Source organism: Eutrema salsugineum, unplaced genomic scaffold (genome assembly GCF_000478725.1).
Source record: "Eutrema salsugineum unplaced genomic scaffold, Eutsalg1_0 scaffold_20, whole genome shotgun sequence".
In the NCBI taxonomy this organism is placed as follows: domain Eukaryota; kingdom Viridiplantae; phylum Streptophyta; class Magnoliopsida; order Brassicales; family Brassicaceae; genus Eutrema; species Eutrema salsugineum.
Window position 1 is genome coordinate 613774 of NW_006256828.1, and position 17396 is coordinate 631169.

Below are 17396 nucleotides of genomic sequence, written 5' to 3' on the forward strand. Positions count from 1 at the left end.
TTTGTCTTCATATTTTCTAACATTCTTCTTCATCAACTTTCATTTTCATTCCTCATCTTTAACGTTTTGCCTCTTATTTTTACTTATCTGATATACATATATTTTTCTAATACTTCATCTTTATTTGTGTCCTCTTTTTTCTTTCTCTTATTTTTTTATTTCTTTTCATCGTTTTTCAAATTTTTTTAATCATCATCATTTTTTTAATCTTTTTTCCAGTTTTTAACAATATATCATTTTTAATAAAATATATATATTTTACATCCAGTTATTATTAATTTTTTAACTATTAATATCTAATTTCACTTTTTTATTTACAATAATATTTTTTTATATTTCATCTAATTTATACTAAATATACTAATAATATATACTAAATGCATATTTTAAATATGCTTTAATTTATGGGTTTGCTAATGTAGACATTCTAGATTTTAGATAGAGAGAACAACGAAATCAAAATATCTTAAGAAGACTTTGATACGGAAGCATGGGTATCAGATTGTCGAAGTTCCAAAATTATTATTGGAAGCATCAGGTTTTGTCATGCGGTGTGTAATTCAAAAGGTTTAACCAAGAGATGCTACCGACACATATTTCGCATCAGATTAAGATCAAATACAAAGAAGAAAATAATGGATTTCATGATTCGAGTAAGACTTATCTACGAAAAGCTTCGTCAAAATTATTTCTTTTGTTGTATCTTTTTCACTATATGGCGCATATATCTACTCATATAATAATTTGTATTCTAAAAGTTTTGTATAACTTTTTAATCTTAATTTGAAATCAAGAAAATTGTTTGCCGTAAAAAAAAAGATGAGAAAAAACTCTTTTATTATAAAATAAATTAGTAAATAAATGTATGTATATTTTTATCGATAGTTTTTTTTATTTATTTTATTAATACTTGAACTCTTCTTGAACTCTATATACTTTTGATTGTTTTTCGCATCCGTTGTAATTGGTTACTATCGTTCAGATGTATCTCTGCTAATGGTTTAGTTATTTAGTGGCTTGATTATTACGTAATTTTCTTTACTTTTTTTTTGGTAAAAACCAAACACAATTTTTTTATTTGGTTATTTTGAACGAATTACAAATACTATATGAAAATACACATATTACATTTTGAAATTGATCTAACTTACAAAGACTTCCAAATGCTATATAGATTTCAATACATATACAAAAAACATCCTATACATTTTGGATCTTACACGGGTTACACCCATCAAAAAAGTAGTATTGTATATTTTTGTATTGGTCAAGTGGTTGCATTGGCCAAATGCTATATAGATTTCAATACATATACTAATAACATCCTATACATTTTGGATCTTACACGGGTTACAGCCATCAAATAAGTAGTATTGGTCAAGTGGTTGCATTGCATCTAATAAAAAAGAGATCTGGAGCCAATACCGCCTTCGTTATTGTTTTTATTATTATTATTATTTTTTGTAGTACCGCCCTCGTTGTTAACCTAGGTTATCTAATTAACTAAGAAGAACAACAACCATGGGTCCATTAATTAAGGTTGTGTTCCATACAATATTTATGACGTACCACCCTCTTTATTCCAACGTTTAAGACGAAACATGTATGGAAGTGTCAAGTGGTCATATCTACTAATGAAAGACTTCAAGAGGAGTAGACTTTTGGCCAAAAAAAAAGAGGAGCCTTTGGCAGCGATTCATGGAGCTTTCCGAAGATTAAATAATGCAATAAAGAATTATCAATTTAACATTTATATATTGCGCTGGGATCATAGTACAGAACAAATAAGAATTACTCAAGTAATTTGTTAATTAGTATCATGGGGTCCCTAGTATCATACATATTTTTCCTGATAATAGTATAACATATTATTTATGTTAATTTTATCTATTTTCTTAAATCTGGAGTATTTTTATAACCAGTTGGTGATTCAAGTTTTTACCACGCAATTAATTTTTCTAGAATGTTAAAAATTCCACATCAAAAGTTTAAAGGAATTAATACTAGTATATAAGAGATTTGGGCCAATTCACTTATTGTCAATTGGTTTTGAGTTGGAAGTTCAGAAAACTTCCTTAACGCAGAATAAGTATAACCTATCAGGAGTTTTCAAATTATTGTAAAACATAATATCATTTCAACTTTCCAAATAGAATTGTTAAATCTTAACTAGTATTTTTCACATATTTTTTAATTGACGTACATCTCAACTAGTGTCAAACCAACCAATCTTGCGTTAAAAACAAAAAGAAAAACTCTTAAAAATATATTTTGAGTTGTATTGCTAGAGGTCAGATTCCTCTCGTTTACTTGTTTAGCTTGTCTCTTCCTTTTCATATACTACAGGAAAAACAGGTTTTAGTAACGGGTGAAAACTGCTATCTAACTATAGCATAGCGTTTAGTTAAGCGCTCTGTCATCGTCCGCGATAATAGGTCGAGCACTTTAGATAATCTATTTTTATTTGACAAAAAGAAAAATCTCTCAAAACCAAACAACGATATATATATATATATAGTATGCTTCTCTTATGGTAATACATGAAACCACTTAATTATTGAGCTTTTCTAAGCCTATGTTCAACTTCCCAATTAGTATGATATTGTTCGTTTTGAGCCCAACTGACAAAGCTCGCACGGATTTGATTTTGGGCTTCTTCCCAAAATGCCTCATACTAATTGGAGTTGGACATTACTTATATACTAGACTATATTGGTCTAAACTTTCGATGTGGGACTTTGGATTGATTCCCAACAATCTTCCCCTCAAGCCAAAGACCTTAATCGCAAGGTCATCTTGAGGATTTCTCTTCCCACAACGGACATTTAACCCAACCCACTTTTCCAGGTCCACTTTTCCTTGACCTAGGTGCTGATATCATTTATTGAGCTTTTCTAAGCTCATGTCCAACTCCCCAATTAGTATGATATTGTCTGTTTTGAGCCCAACTGACAAAGCCCGCACAGATTTGATTTTGGGCTTCTTCCCAAAAGGTCTCATACTAATTAGAGTTGGACATTATTTATATATTAAACCATATTGGTTTATTCGGATGTGGGACTTTGGATTGATTCCCAATACTAATCAGAAGAAAAAAAACTCTATCTCTACGACTCTACCTATGGAGAACCAGGGCCGACCACAACTAAACCCACCACGTCCCATGCCACGTCAACAACCGCCACAAGGAGGACCACCACCGAGAGTGCAGACCCGACCACCACAGCCACGTAAAGTGTTCTTGAATTTCCGTGGGGGATGAGCTTCCCATAGCCTTCATAGATTCACTCATGTTGCAACTGGGAAAAGAAAAGATCAGCATTTTCATAGAGAGAGACGAGCTTAGTGGAAGAGAGCCCCAACATCGAATCACTAGGATCCAAGAGTCCAACGTCGCGCTGGCCATCTTTTCCAAAAGGTACGCTGAGTCAGAGTGGTGCTTGGACGAGCTTGAGGAGATGAACGAGCGCGTGAGGCAAAAGAACCTCGTGGTGATTCCCGTATACTACAAGGTAAGCAAGGAGAACATAAGAACACATGCAGGTGAATTTGGCAATCATTTCAGATTGACGAAGCAAAGACATGAGAATTGTAAAGCTATAGATGCATTGAATATGTTTGTGTGTCTTATTAACAATCGATCAATACAATATATATATACAGTAATATGAAAACCCTACTTTAGCTTGACAGCCAAGATATATAGCCGACATAAGCCCAATACAAACTAACTAGCCCAATATTGTTAATACTCCCCCTCAAGTTGGAGTGTGGAGATTCAGAACACCTAACTTGGAAGCTAGTAACTCGAACTGCGGACGACACAATTCCTTGGTAAGAATGTCTGCTAACTGCTCATTCGTACGAACATGCACCAAAGAAATAAGTCCAGCCTGTGCTGCATCTCGAACACTGTGACAGTCAGCTTCAATATGTTTCGTTCGCTCATGAAAGACAGGATTCCGAGCTATATGCAAAGCGGCTTGACTGTCACAAACAAAACGAACCGGCGCGGAAGATGGTACACCCAAATCAACGAGAAGACGAGTGAGCCATTTCACTTCACGTAGAGCTGCAGCCATAGATCTATATTCTGCCTCAGCCGTAGAATGTGAGACAGTATCTTGCTTCTTGACCTTCCAAGAGATGGGAGAATCACCAAGAAGCGCAACATAAGAGCTTAGCGAACGACGAGATAAAGGGCACGCCGCCCAGTCAGCATCACAGTAGATAGAGAGACGGAGATCATCATCTGAACGAAGAAGAACACCTTAACCAGGAGATCCTTTAAGAAAACGAACTACTTGCAAAGCTGCTTCCCAATGAGCCACACGAGGCTGGTGCATAAACTGTGAGAGAAGATGAATAGTGTAGCTTAACTCAGGACGAGTAATTGCTAAATAAACCAAGCGGCCGACTAACCTACGATATCTGCTGGGATCGTCTAAGAGAGGACCAGTATCGGAGGCAAGCTGGTGATTTGCTTCAATAGGGGTATGCACTGGCTTTGATCCGAGATAACCAACCTCTGCAATAATATCAAGCGCATATTTGCGTTGTGAAATAAAAATTCCTTCCTCAGATCGAGACACTTCAATGCCTAAAAAATATTTCAACTTCCCCAAATCCTTCATGTGAAAGCAGTTACCCAAGTATGATTTAAACTTCGTAAGGGCTGTGAGATCATTACCGGCAACAACTAGATCGTCAACATAGACAAGAACACGGAGCTCAAGGGAACCGCGAGTGTAGGAAAACAAAGAATAGTCTTCGTAGGACTGAACAAAACCAAAATCTAGTAATGTCGTAGTGAGCTTAGCAAACCAACAACGTGGTGCCTGGCGAAGACCATACAATGATTTACGTAGACGACAAACTTTTGTAGGATCAGAATGATGAAAACCTGGTGGTAACTTCATATAACTTCCTCTTCTAAGTCTTCATGAAGAAATGCATTGTGCACATCCATCTGGTGCACCTCCCATTTCTTTGCTGCTAATACAATACGGAGGAGACTACGGATCGTCGTCATTTTCACCACAGGTGAAAAAGTCTCATCAAAATCTTCTCCTTCAATCTGTTTATTTCCCAAAGCAACAAGACGAGCTTTGTGGCGTTCGAGAGAACCGTCCGCATTGTACTTTAGCTTGAATACCCACTTACTTCCAATAGCGACTTTACCAGGTGGGAGTGATTCAATGTCCCATGTGTGATTCTCTTCGAGAGCATGAACTTCTTTGGAACAAGCATTTCGCCAGACTTCGTGTTTAATTGCTTCAGAATAACTTTTGGGCTCAACACCAGCTGTGACAGCAGCTAAAAACACTTGATGGGAAGAAGAAAATACAGCATTAGAGACATAGTTAGCTAAAGGATACGGTGTTTTACCTTCGACCATTTCGGCAGACAGTGGATCGGAGCCATGGAGAGCGAGATGGGGTTCTTCACAACAATTTGCAGTGTACGTGATGAAGTTCTTCAGTCTAGTAGAAGGAATCTTCGTTCTCTGTCCACGACCCAATAATTCAACAGTATCATTACGAGAGACTTCTTCAGCGGTGCTAATCGGTGGAGGTGACGAAGTCTCAACAGCCACGATTTCTGGAGCAACATCCTCTGTTTCATCCTCCTCTATTTCAACAGGCAGAGCATCAAAAGGAGAGACAACAGCAGGTTGGATAGGAGAATAAACAATTTCGGTGACAACATCGTCTGCGAATCTCCCCCTATCGTTCATGACTGAAACAGTGCGAATAACCCAATCTTCATCAATGCCCGAGGACAAAGGTAATACGGGTGGAGAAGAAGAGGTTTCACTCGAAACATTTGCAAAAGGAAATATAGTTTCATGAAATATCACATCTCTTGAAATAATAAATTCCTTTGTTTCGAGGTCATATACTTTCCATCCTTTTTGGCCAAACGGATATCCCACAAATATACAATTATGACTTCGAGCACTAAACTTGTCCTTGTTTCTTGACCGAAAATGTGTATGGCACAGGGAGCCAAATACGCGTAAATGATCAAAGGTTGGCTTCTGGTTATGAAAATGCTTCTTCAGCGAAGCTGGAGGAGAACCCCTTATATATTAGATTCAAAAAAAAGTCAAAAAATCAAATGATTACACAGCCCACTTCGCTCCGCTGCTCTGCCGAAAAACGATACGAGAAATTCGAAAGAACTCAGATACAGAACGAGGGCGGCCAAAAAAAGAAAGAGCTTCGCTCGGTGCGCCTTCCTACGCTGACGAATGCCTCCTTTCTCTTCTCTTCAGTCTACAACAAGTGGGAGAGGCAGGATTCGAACCTACGTAGAAAAACTTCAACAGTCTTACTGGATTTTTTGATACGTCATAATTTTAAAAATGAAGATGTTTTTCTAATTTTTTTTCTAAAGTAAGCGGGCCGTGGGAGCATGGCGGGGGGGCGCTATCCCCTTTTGACTGATAGAAAGCATCTCTCTTTTGTCTCTCCTGACCGAACCCGCCAAAAAAATTTTTATCTTGATGAAATGGGTGGAATGGCTATCTCCATTTCAAAGATATTTACAATGTTCACTATCTTATCGATGGCTTCCCTTGCATTACCAACTTCGTAGGGTGTTTTCTCTTTAAGCACAGAAGACGGTGTCCTATTAATAAGATGAGAGGCTGTGAGCACTGCTTCACCCCAAAACGTGATCGGTAAGTTACCTTGAAACAACAATGCTCTAGACACGTTGAGGATGTGTCTATGTTTTCTCTCTACCCTGCCGTTTTGTTGTGGAGTACCAACGCAGGATGTCTGATGGACAATACCATTCTCTCGAAAAAATTGTGAAAGGCACATAAACTCAGTGCCGTTGTCACTCCGAACGATTTTAACCACCTTGTCAAATTGCTTTTCAGCCATCTTACAAAAATTTTGAAGAGCTGATTTAACTTCTGATTTTGCAAGCAGTAAGTATGTCCATACGGCTCTAGAATGATCGTCTACGATGGTTAAAAAATAAACAGCTCCACACGAAGCTGGTATATGATACGGTCCCTAAACGTCACAATGAATCAATCCAAAACATTCCATTGCTTTATTAGAACTTTCAAAAAACACCTCGCGAGTTTGTTTTGCCCTAAAACAAGTGTCACAAGGACTAGGGACAACAGAATTTATTGAACTAGAAGAACACATAGGTAAATATGAGATAACCGAAAACGACGGATGCCCAAGCCGCTTATGCCACAAATCACGATCCACTGAACCAACACCACGAATAACTGAACCAGTGACTTGATTAACCCTTGCAGCCATGACATCCTTGAAATAATAAACCCCATCACACTCTTCACCGGCTTTAATCAGGGTCCTCGTAAAACGGTCCTGTAAAACACACAATGTATCAGTTAGCAAAGCATAACAATTTGTTTGCTTTAACAACTTAGAAACTGAGATCAACGAGCAGTTCAAATTTGGAACAAATAAGACGTTAAGTAACGTGATACGATCAGACAATGGAAATAAGCCCACGTGAGTGGCAACCTTTTTATTCCCATCTGCAAAACCCACCGGACATGGTGGTATCGGAGTAACATCGACAAGAAACGAGAGCTCTCCCGTCATATGATGAGAAGCTCCTGTATCAAGGATTAAATCACCATATCTACTCTTACCAGAAAGCTTGTCAGAACGCCCATTAGTCTTTTCCTGAATCAACTGAGTCAGAGCCAACCATTGTTCTTGAGTGAATTCGGGAAACGTTGAAGAGTTTGACGTTTGCACGATCGGCCACCACCGCGTCCACCTCTGTTTGCACCTCGTCCTCCTCCTCTGTTCTGATTGCGTTCCTCAAACCAGTCAGGAAACCCAATTAGTTGCCAGCACGTCGCTTTATCGTGACCAGAGGGGCCGCTATGAGTGCACTGAGATGGACGATCTCTAGGACGAGAGGAGTTTTGATCAGATTTGTTAGAGGCACCAAACTGATCAAAAAAAAGAATCCCTCTTTGCAACAAAACCCACAGCGTTTTGTTGCGATTCACGTTCTTTAGCAGAGTTGAGACGCTGCTCTTCTCGAATCACCTTAGCATAAATCTCACCGAGATCTGTAGCTTCAGAAGAGATGATTGCTTGACACAGTCCTCCGAAACGAACCTCATCCAAGCCCATCACGAATTGATGGATCTTCTCTGCTTCACGATCTTTTTCATACTCTGCAATTGCAGAACAAGTGCGGGCTGGAAGAGGTTTGCATATGTCGAGTTCTTCCCACAGCTTAGACAATAGTAGTCAATTACTGCTTGACCATCTTGACGACACACAGCCAACTGCTCTTTCAGATGATGCACACGAACCTTGTTACCCACAGAAAAACGTTTCCGTAAGTTTTCCCACAACTTGTGAGCGTCAGAGATGAAAGTCACCGTCGATCGGACTCGCGGTTCGATGGAGGTGCGAATCCATCCAACAATCATGGAGTTTACCGATAGCCAAAGCTCATGATTAGGATCAGTTGCAATAGGCTTTGGTATAGTCCCTTCAACGAAACCCAATTTCCGTTTAGCACGAAGAGTATTAGTCATCTCTCCGCACCATTCATTGTAATTATCACCGGTTAACGTCACCGACGTTATGAGAGCACTAGGGTTATCGATCGGATCCATACAACGAGTATGGAGAAGCTGCTTCAGAGTTGCGATCCTCCGTGGTGGTGATGGTGGTGCTTTTGGACACTGTCGACTCTGCACCGTCACCCATACCGTAATCACAACAAGAGTTTCGAACTTCGAAACTTGCAAACACTCGAACAGAGTAAACAAAAACTTTAACTTAAAAAAAACTGATTAGGTCTCAGAAGCTTTTATCGCTCTGCTACCATGTAAAGCTAGAGATGCTTTGAATATGTTTGTGTTTCTTATTAACAATCGATCAATACAACATATATATACAGTAATATGAAAACCCTACTTTAGCTTGACAGCCAAGATATATAGCCGACATAAGCCCAATACAAACTAACTAGCCCAATATCGTTAATAAGAATGATCAGGAGAAAATCCTGAGATGGGAGAATTCCCTGAAGTCAATCGCAAGAGATGGTGGTATTACCTTTAAAGAGAACGGGTACTGAGCTAAATCTATGTTGATTGTACATAGCAAGAAGACACCACTTGATTGCTTCTCTAGTCTAATCTTGTAATTAATTATTCTCCCTCTTGTTTGCAGATAGAGATCCGAACTGATCGCCGATATCATTAGGAAGGTCAAAAGAAAGCTAAACATGCCAACATACTGGTCTAGTGAAAAACTTTTTCTCAGGGCTCTTGTGGTTTACATTGCCATGGCCTATCTGTTTTTTCCTGGTGCAAAACATGAGCGGGTCGTTGGTTTTCTTGTTTTTGTTGCCATGGCTTGGCAGTTCATCTGCCATGGCTTGGCAGATCATCTGCCACGTGTAAGACCAGAACGGACTACTAGCTCCGATGAAACTCTTTGTAATATTTGATTTGATTCTACAGTTTATTTGCTGTTTTGTTTTATTTACCTTTTGTGGCTTTGTGTGTGTTGTGTGCTTTTATTTTGTTTCTTACTATCTTTAAAATCAAATAAAATGTTCTCTGCGATTCTCGTTTCTCTATCCAAGCTTGAAGCTTCTGTTATATACTTACATATATATATATATATACTTTCATCTTTAATGGATTTTCTGCCTTTCTGGCAGTTGATTATCAGTCAGATGAATAATTGATGTCCTATTTAAAGAGTGACGAAATGTTAATGGTCGTTTACGTAAACATCAAATAGAACTTTCTTGCTTCACAAGTAACCACCGCAATGCAAAGAGTGTGAGGCACCGTTGGTTGAGAGTTGAAAAGGGGACTCAAAGATATTCTTTGCTTTTTTTTTTCGTTTTCTTTTGGGTGTTTATAAGTTTTGGGTCTTAACAAAATCCATAATCTCCTCGGTCGGATCATGATATATTAATAAGGTCTCTAAAAGCATATCGATTGGGAGTCTATTTATTTGGGTAGGTATCTCAAACAGTTGAAAAAACCACCCAAAAAAGTTTCGAATCGTCGCCTGTCTATCATGTTTTGCACGTCGTTTGTAAGTCTTCGCCTATTTTATATGTCTAGGATTTGCAAATTACCAAATTATAAAACAACACAAAGAAAACGACAAAAAAAATAGTTTATGGAGATGTCGTTTTATCGTTTCTTGTGGAATAACATTCCTAAGTCTTCGCCTATTTTATATTTAGACTACATTATTTGTGTGTCTATCTGTCCAACCCAAAAGGTATACCAAAGCACAATATCTTGTCTCTATTTGAAAGCCAACCAGAAGAGCTATGGTCTTTGTTTTTTATCAATGGTATTTTTACTATAAATACTAATTAAATACTCGACTTCAGTCTCTATTTCCTAAACGTTTCTTCTCAAAGGAAAACCTCAGAGAGGTGATACTATACTTGTCCTTAAGGTTCCATCTTCAATCTTCCTCTCAAAGAACCAAGCACATCCTCAGATCTTCAAATTTCACCACTTTTTTTTGTCAAACTTTTGGTGAGTAAAATCTACCATTGATCTTTGTTTCTATACAAATTCTAATCTGGTAGAACCTTTTTTTTTAATCTTATAGAACTTGTTTTCGTTATTATGCTTCAGAAGTAGATTTTGCCATGGTAGATTGGTTTTGAGTTTTTCATAAAGACACTAGATCATTCCTAGGAATTTAACGTTACCTTGGACAACAAGATTGAACTGTAAAATTCGTGTTTTTGTCAATTTTCTAGGTATTTCTCTTAAAATAAATGTCGGTTTCCTCTTCTCAAGCTGGGGACAACCGTCCTCAGGTTTTCATAAACTACCGCAAAGAGGAGCTGCGTAAGACCTTCATCAAAAGTCTCTTGCCTGAGTTGAAAAGGGGGAGGATTAAATTCTTCATAGACGACAACGAGGAGAAAGGTAGACCAATAAAATATTCTTCGAGAGGATCAAGGAGTCGAAAATCGCGCTTGCGATCTTCTCCAAGCGATACACAGAATCAAGGTGGTGTTTGGACGAGCTTCATAAGATGAAGAAGCTCGCAGAGGGAAACAAACTCGTGGTGATCCCCGTCTTTGTGAACGTGACCACGACTGACGTGAAACACTTCAATGGTGAGTTTGGCAAAAACTTCAGGGAGATGTGCAAGAAATATGTGGGCCAAGTTAAGAATACAAATGAAGGAAATCCTGAAGAGGAACATGCTCTCAGAATTAAGAAGGTTCGGAAATGGAGAGAAGCTGTGGAATACATTGCAGACATAATCGGCGAGGTTTGGGACAATTTGGGGTAAGTTGAGTACGTGATTTATATATTTAATATTTTATAATCCATGAAAACATAAAAAAAAAATTTAGAAAATAAAATAAGACTATCTGTGAAATATATAATATGTTTAAAAATAAAGTTATCAACAATCATCAATAATATCATTTTATTATACATTAACTTAACATGAGTAACATAAAATAAAAAATTATATATAACTGATGAGCTAAAAAGATTAGCAAAAATATTTGTTGGTATGAATTTGTAGTCTATTTTTGATTTCCCTTATGCTAAAATAAAATATTTTTATTTTTTTATAAACAGTGGTTGTTGTTTTTCTTATTTCTCGTTTTATACTTTAATCTAAATATAATTTTTCTTTTAATCAATTATCTAATTTTTTATAATTAAATTTATTAAAAATTAATTAAAACATTTAATTTGATATGAGAAACTCTCTTAATATTGAGAAACTCTCTTAATATTTAATTTTGCTAATATTTATTATTTTACTATGTTTTTATGGGTGAGAAACTCTTCTAAAAACATTCCATTGCAAATGCTCTAAAAACGTCATTTTATCCTAATAAAGACAAAAAAGAGAATAATAAAAAATTTAGTAAAAATTTTAAAAAGCCTCTGTTTTTACAAATAAGATATGATTTATGGGTTTGTGAGTAAAGTAATTTATATATATATATATATATATAATTTTTGTTTCGTTTTTTTCTTTCTCACTTGCAGAGGGTTCAATTTCAAACGCCCATGTACCGACTCAGACGCAATTCTTGTGCAGAGAACTGCCTGGACGGTTAAGAAAGTGGTCGTGAAATTAGATCCCAAGTCTGCGGAACCAAGAGATTTAGGGATAGGAGGAATGGTTTTCGTGTCTGGTTTGATGGCTTTCTTTTGTGGACAATTCATACCAGTATGATTTTCACTAATAAGAAGCTTCTTAACGTTGGTCCATGGTTAGTAGGAATTCTAATTTTCGTTATCTTCTTCCAGATTTTATGGAAAGACCATAAAAACAACCACGTGCGAGTGAACCACCAGCATCATCTTAGGGGGTCGACTAAGACCAATGGTGTTATATATTAGACCATATAAATTTAGCAAACATAAAAAATATTAACCATATTAAAGAAAAAACTGTTTGAAGTGCGGGAAATGGTTTGTTTCTGTTGTTTACTTTTGTTTATGTATTTCGTTGTGTGCTGTATTATTTGTTTTTAACACATCTTTCTTTTGATTTTGAAGAATTGTTTTCTCTAATTGCATTTGTGATATAACATTTGTTGTTATCATTGGCAAAATCTAACATTTGTTGTTGTTATCATTTGTTTTTGTTTTTAACACTAACATTTGTTGTTTTCTCTACCCTTATCTTTATAGCGAGTAGCTAAAATATTTTCCGGTTCAACCAACAAATCTTGTAATTCAGCACACGTTGATGGAAGTATTGAAACTGTATGAGCTCTTCCTACCACCGCTTTAAGCTGCGATACATGGAAAACAACATGAATCTTTGCCTCAGCCAGTAACTTCAAGAGATATGCAGCTTTTTTCACTCTTTCCAACACCTCATAAGGACCATAATATTTGGCAGCCAACTTTTGACAAGTACGGCAAGCCTCTGACTGCTGTCTGTACGGTCGAAGCTTCAAAAACACCAAATCACTAAATCGCCAATTGCAAATTCCACATCCCGACGATGTCTATCGGCATTGTTCTTCATCAATTGTTGTGCGTGAATGAACTGATTCTTACACTGAGTTAACACTGGATCTCTCTCTCTCTTAACATTGTCTCGAGCTCAAAATTTTCAGTCGGACCTGTCTCAAATTTCAGAAGACTTGGGAGATCCCTCCCATAAATCACCTTGAATGGGGGTCATCTTTAAGGCTGTATGGTAAGATGTGTTGTACCAAAGTTCAGCCCATCCCAAGAATTTGAACCAAGTCCTCGGCTGAGAAGATGCAAAACACCTCAAATACGTTTCTAAACACTGATTGAGCACTTTAGTCTGCCCATCGGTTTGATGATGAAATGCAGTACTAAAACGCAACTTAGTATCAGATAAGCGAAACAACTCCTTCCAGAAGGCACTCAAAAACACCTTGTCTCGATCTGATACTATAGATTGCGGAAATCCATGCAAACGAACCACTTCAACCATGAATTTCTTTGCCACGTCCAACGCATTAAACGGATGTTTCAGGCCAATAAAATGACAGTATTTGCTCAATCTGTCAATTAACACAAACACCATATTCATTCCATGAGATGTTGGAAGACCCTCCACAAAATCCATTGAAATGTCTTCCCATATCAGAGTTGCTATTGGCCACGGTTATAACAAACCCGCTGGAGACAATGTAGAATATTTCTATGTCTGACATATTTGACACTCTGCTACATATTGTTGCATTGTCTTGCTTATGCCATCCTAATGAAACTATTGCTGAATCCTTTTAAGCGTCTTAAGTACGCCTGAATGTCTACCCAAAAAACCATCATGACATTCATTTAGTATTACTGGGATGAAGTAAGATTGTTTAGGAATCACCAATCATCATTTATACCAAAGTTTTCCCTCTGAAACCGTATAACCCACCTTATCCAACTTTTCCTGAGTTACATCTTGTATCAACTGCTAAATCTCAGCATCAGCAACAATTTCTTGATACACATCTTGTAATTGAACCGCTGTTGGAACTGTAAATGCAAACAGTGTTGTAGCTGCCAATAATTCGAGATAAGCCATCAGCTGCCTTATTTTCAATGATTGTCTTATGCAAGATGTCGAACTCATATCCCAAAAGCTCTGTCAGCCATTTCTGATACTCCATACTGATCTCACGCTGTTCCAGAAGATATTGTAAGCTTAGTTGATCAGTGTGTACCAAAAATCTTCTCCCCAACAAATAATGATTCCATTTTCTAATCCCCATTACTACAGTCATTAACTCATGTTCATACAGTGGTTTAAGCTGCTCCTGTGGAGTTAATCCATGACTAAAGAACGCAATGGGTCTATTATCTTGCATTAATATTGCGCATAAATCAAATCCAGAGGCGTCTGTTTCTACGACGAATACCTTCTGAAAATCCGGTAAAGCCAAAACAGGTGTTGTGCTCATAGCCTGTTTCAACTGTTCGAAAGCCTCTTATGCCAGTGAAGACCAAATGAACTGATCCTTTTTCAATAAAGCTGAGAGGTTTGGGAAATGTTCCATACACTTTCACAAATCTCCAGTAATATCCAGTTAACCCAAGAAATCCCCTCAACTATTTAACATTCTTAGGTGTTGGCCACAACTTCATAGACATCGTTTTACTCTGATCAGTTCCCACACCTGTTTCTGAAATGATATGACTCAGGTAATCTACTTGTTGTTAAGCAAACAAGCATTTCTTTTTGTTCGCAAAGAGCTGGTATTCTGCAAAAACTTTCAACACCACTCTCAAGTGTGATTCATGTTCTTTTTCACTGCGACTATAAATCAATATATCGTCAAAAAACATGAGTACAAATTTCCCTAAAAAGGCTCAAAACAGGTTATTCATCAAATACTGAAACGTCGCAGAAGCATTTGTAAGCCCAAAAGGCATTACCAGGAACTCATAATGCCCGTGATGAGTTCTAAACACAGTCTTTTGAATGTCTTCTTCTACCATTCGAATCTGATGGTAACCTGCTCGTAAATCTAACTTTTAAAAGATCACTGCACCATTCAACTCATCTAGCAGTTGATCTATCATGGGAATGGGAAATTTGTCAGCCATTGTTGCTCTTTTCAATGCTCGATACTCCACACAGAAACGCCACGAGTTGTCCTTTTCCTTCACCAACAGAACAGGAATCAAAAACGGGCTTCGACTAGGACGAATGATACCACTCTCTAACATCTCTGATACCAATGTATTCATACCCTCCTTGTAAGCCTGTGGATATTTGTATGGTCTAACGCTGATTGCTTCTGTTCCTGATTTAAGAATGATCAAGTGCTCATGCCCCCTAGTAGGTAGTAAACCCGTAGGAGCTTGAAACACTTGTGTAAACTCATCCAACACATTTTGAATCCTTCCAGGTATCGATGTTAACGGTTTGGGAACCACATTCATATTGTTAAGCCTTATCTTCACTCCTTTCTGTTGGATGATTCGAGGCAGCGACATAGATTTCATGAATATTTTTGTGTTACATAGCTCAGGATCACCTACTAGTGTCACCCCTCTTTCCTTATAAGTGAAACTGAACTCATGAAGATCCCAATCAACTTGAAATTTTCCCAGCGTGCATAGCTGATAACACCTGATTTTGACCATTCTTATGGATCACTTTCAATATCTTATGCAGGTGTTTTTACTCAGTTTTTAAGTTTTTAAGTGTTTTCCATGTTTTGGAGTTTTAAAACAATTTTCAGGAAACTTGGAGTCTTGGAGTGCATTTTGGAGCAAAAGTACGCTTTTGGATGAATTAAGCCATCAGAAGATTGGCAACCAAATAAAACCTTCTCACCGTCTGATCATCCCCATATTTGGAGAAATTATAGAGGAGACAACCATATTTTCAAAACATTTAGAATTAATGCAATCCAATGGTTACATCTCCAGATATCATCAGTTTACTGAAGGCCTATCAACACAGTTCAATCAAGGACAGAAGCTTTCACCCGCAGCAAAGCTTCTCCCCACTGCAGCTCAGCCTCTTTCACCCCCGGTGGATCTATGTCCAAACCACAGAACCCTGACTAAGGCCCAAGACACTTCCTGCACTCATTTTACAAGTTCTAGACGCCTAGACTTGAGAAAACACTATAAATACTCATTTTTAGGTCTTTTGTGAGGGAGCCTCTTTCATCTCTTTGAGAGAAAACTTATTTGTAGCTTTAGGTTTTATTTTTTGATGCATCAGAAACTTTTCATTGTCATACACTGTCTTCAAAAAGAGAAATTTTTCTGCAACTTTTGTTTCTTTACTTTTCTGCTTTGTAGTTCTTAAACTGATGATGATGTCAAGCTCAGCTATGTCTGAGTAATTACCGAGATGGGTAAAGGGACCATCAAAGGGAATCATATGTTCAAATGACATCTATATTTTTAGGTTAAAAGATTTTGATTTTTAAATGATTCTCCCTTTCATCCAAATCTCAAAGCGGTAACTCTAGATTGATCACCCAGAGTTCGATCCTAGGTTAAATCCGAGCCATGAGAGTGTTGTAAATGGGTTGTCTGAACTGGATCTTATGGACGTCAACGTCGTAGGAGAAGAAAGCTACCTACGGAGGATACGTAAGCCGAGATGGATTCCGATCTGAAATGCATGATCTTATTCTGGCATTAGAGCGAGAGTTGATTGCCAAGAATAAGTGATTAGATGATTAGGGTGAAGAGAGTTGGCTAATCTTATAATTGTCTATCCTAGTTTCAGAGTCATAGAAAATCCTTACCTAAAATCTCTGTGTCAAAGAACATGAACTCTAAAGATGAACCCTAATCCCAGCGCCCTTTTTCATATAGTTTTCAACCGATTTTTATTTCAAACTTTTTAATTTTCTGCTTAGTTAGATTTAGTGACAAACCAAAACCTTTTTTATTCTATTAGGTCTAAGATTGTTTTTAGCATCAGTTAGAAGTCCTCAGCACACAAATCTCTGCGGATTCGATCCCTAAGTACTACTGCATTTGTTGTGCACTTGCAACTTGTATAAGATAAAACTTGTGTTGACCACTGCACCCACATCAGTAGCCATTGCACTCCTAACACCACATCTACTCCATCCAGTTAAAGTGCAATGAAATCAGTAGTAAAGGATAAGCATTGCATAGAAAATGTGACCGCAGAGCAAATCCTTGAACCATGAACTGCCACACTCGTACCCAACAAAACTTTCAAATTGGGGTTATGAGTTAAAGACAAGTAAGCTCGCTTAATTAATGCTGGTGAGACAAAATTATGCGTGGTACCACTGTCCAACATTACCACAATAGAAGTACGACCAATTTCTCCCTTAATTTTGGTTGTGGAAGGTGAATCCAATCCCAAAAATTCGTTCAAAGACAACTGCACCATGTGTGGTTATTCGTATGGACTCTCTAC

The 17396-nt window shown here is 37.5% G+C and overlaps 1 protein-coding gene across 1 annotated transcript; it reads left to right on the forward strand.

Moving 5' to 3' along the window:
* Positions 1 to 10788: 10788 nt before the first annotated feature.
* LOC18016281 (protein PHLOEM PROTEIN 2-LIKE A5) lies at positions 10789 to 12224 on the forward strand. The gene is made up of 3 exons (XM_024155333.1): positions 10789 to 10942; positions 11020 to 11311; positions 12035 to 12224. Exons 1-3 carry the CDS (start codon positions 10789 to 10791, stop codon positions 12222 to 12224), a joined length of 636 nt encoding a protein of 211 aa, XP_024011101.1.
* Positions 12225 to 17396: the final 5172 nt, after the last annotated feature.

Excerpts from the sequence above, each read along its gene's own strand:
- LOC18016281 (XM_024155333.1), top strand. The coding sequence starts at position 10,789 with ATGTCGGTTTCCTCTTCTCAAGCTGGGGACAACCGTCCTCAGGTTTTC. Across the intron at positions 10,943-11,019 it reads AGACGACAACGAGGAGAAAG|AATCAAGGTGGTGTTTGGAC; the intron begins GTAGACCAATAA and ends AGCGATACACAG. Across the intron at positions 11,312-12,034 it reads GAGGTTTGGGACAATTTGGG|AGGGTTCAATTTCAAACGCC; the intron begins GTAAGTTGAGTA and ends TCTCACTTGCAG.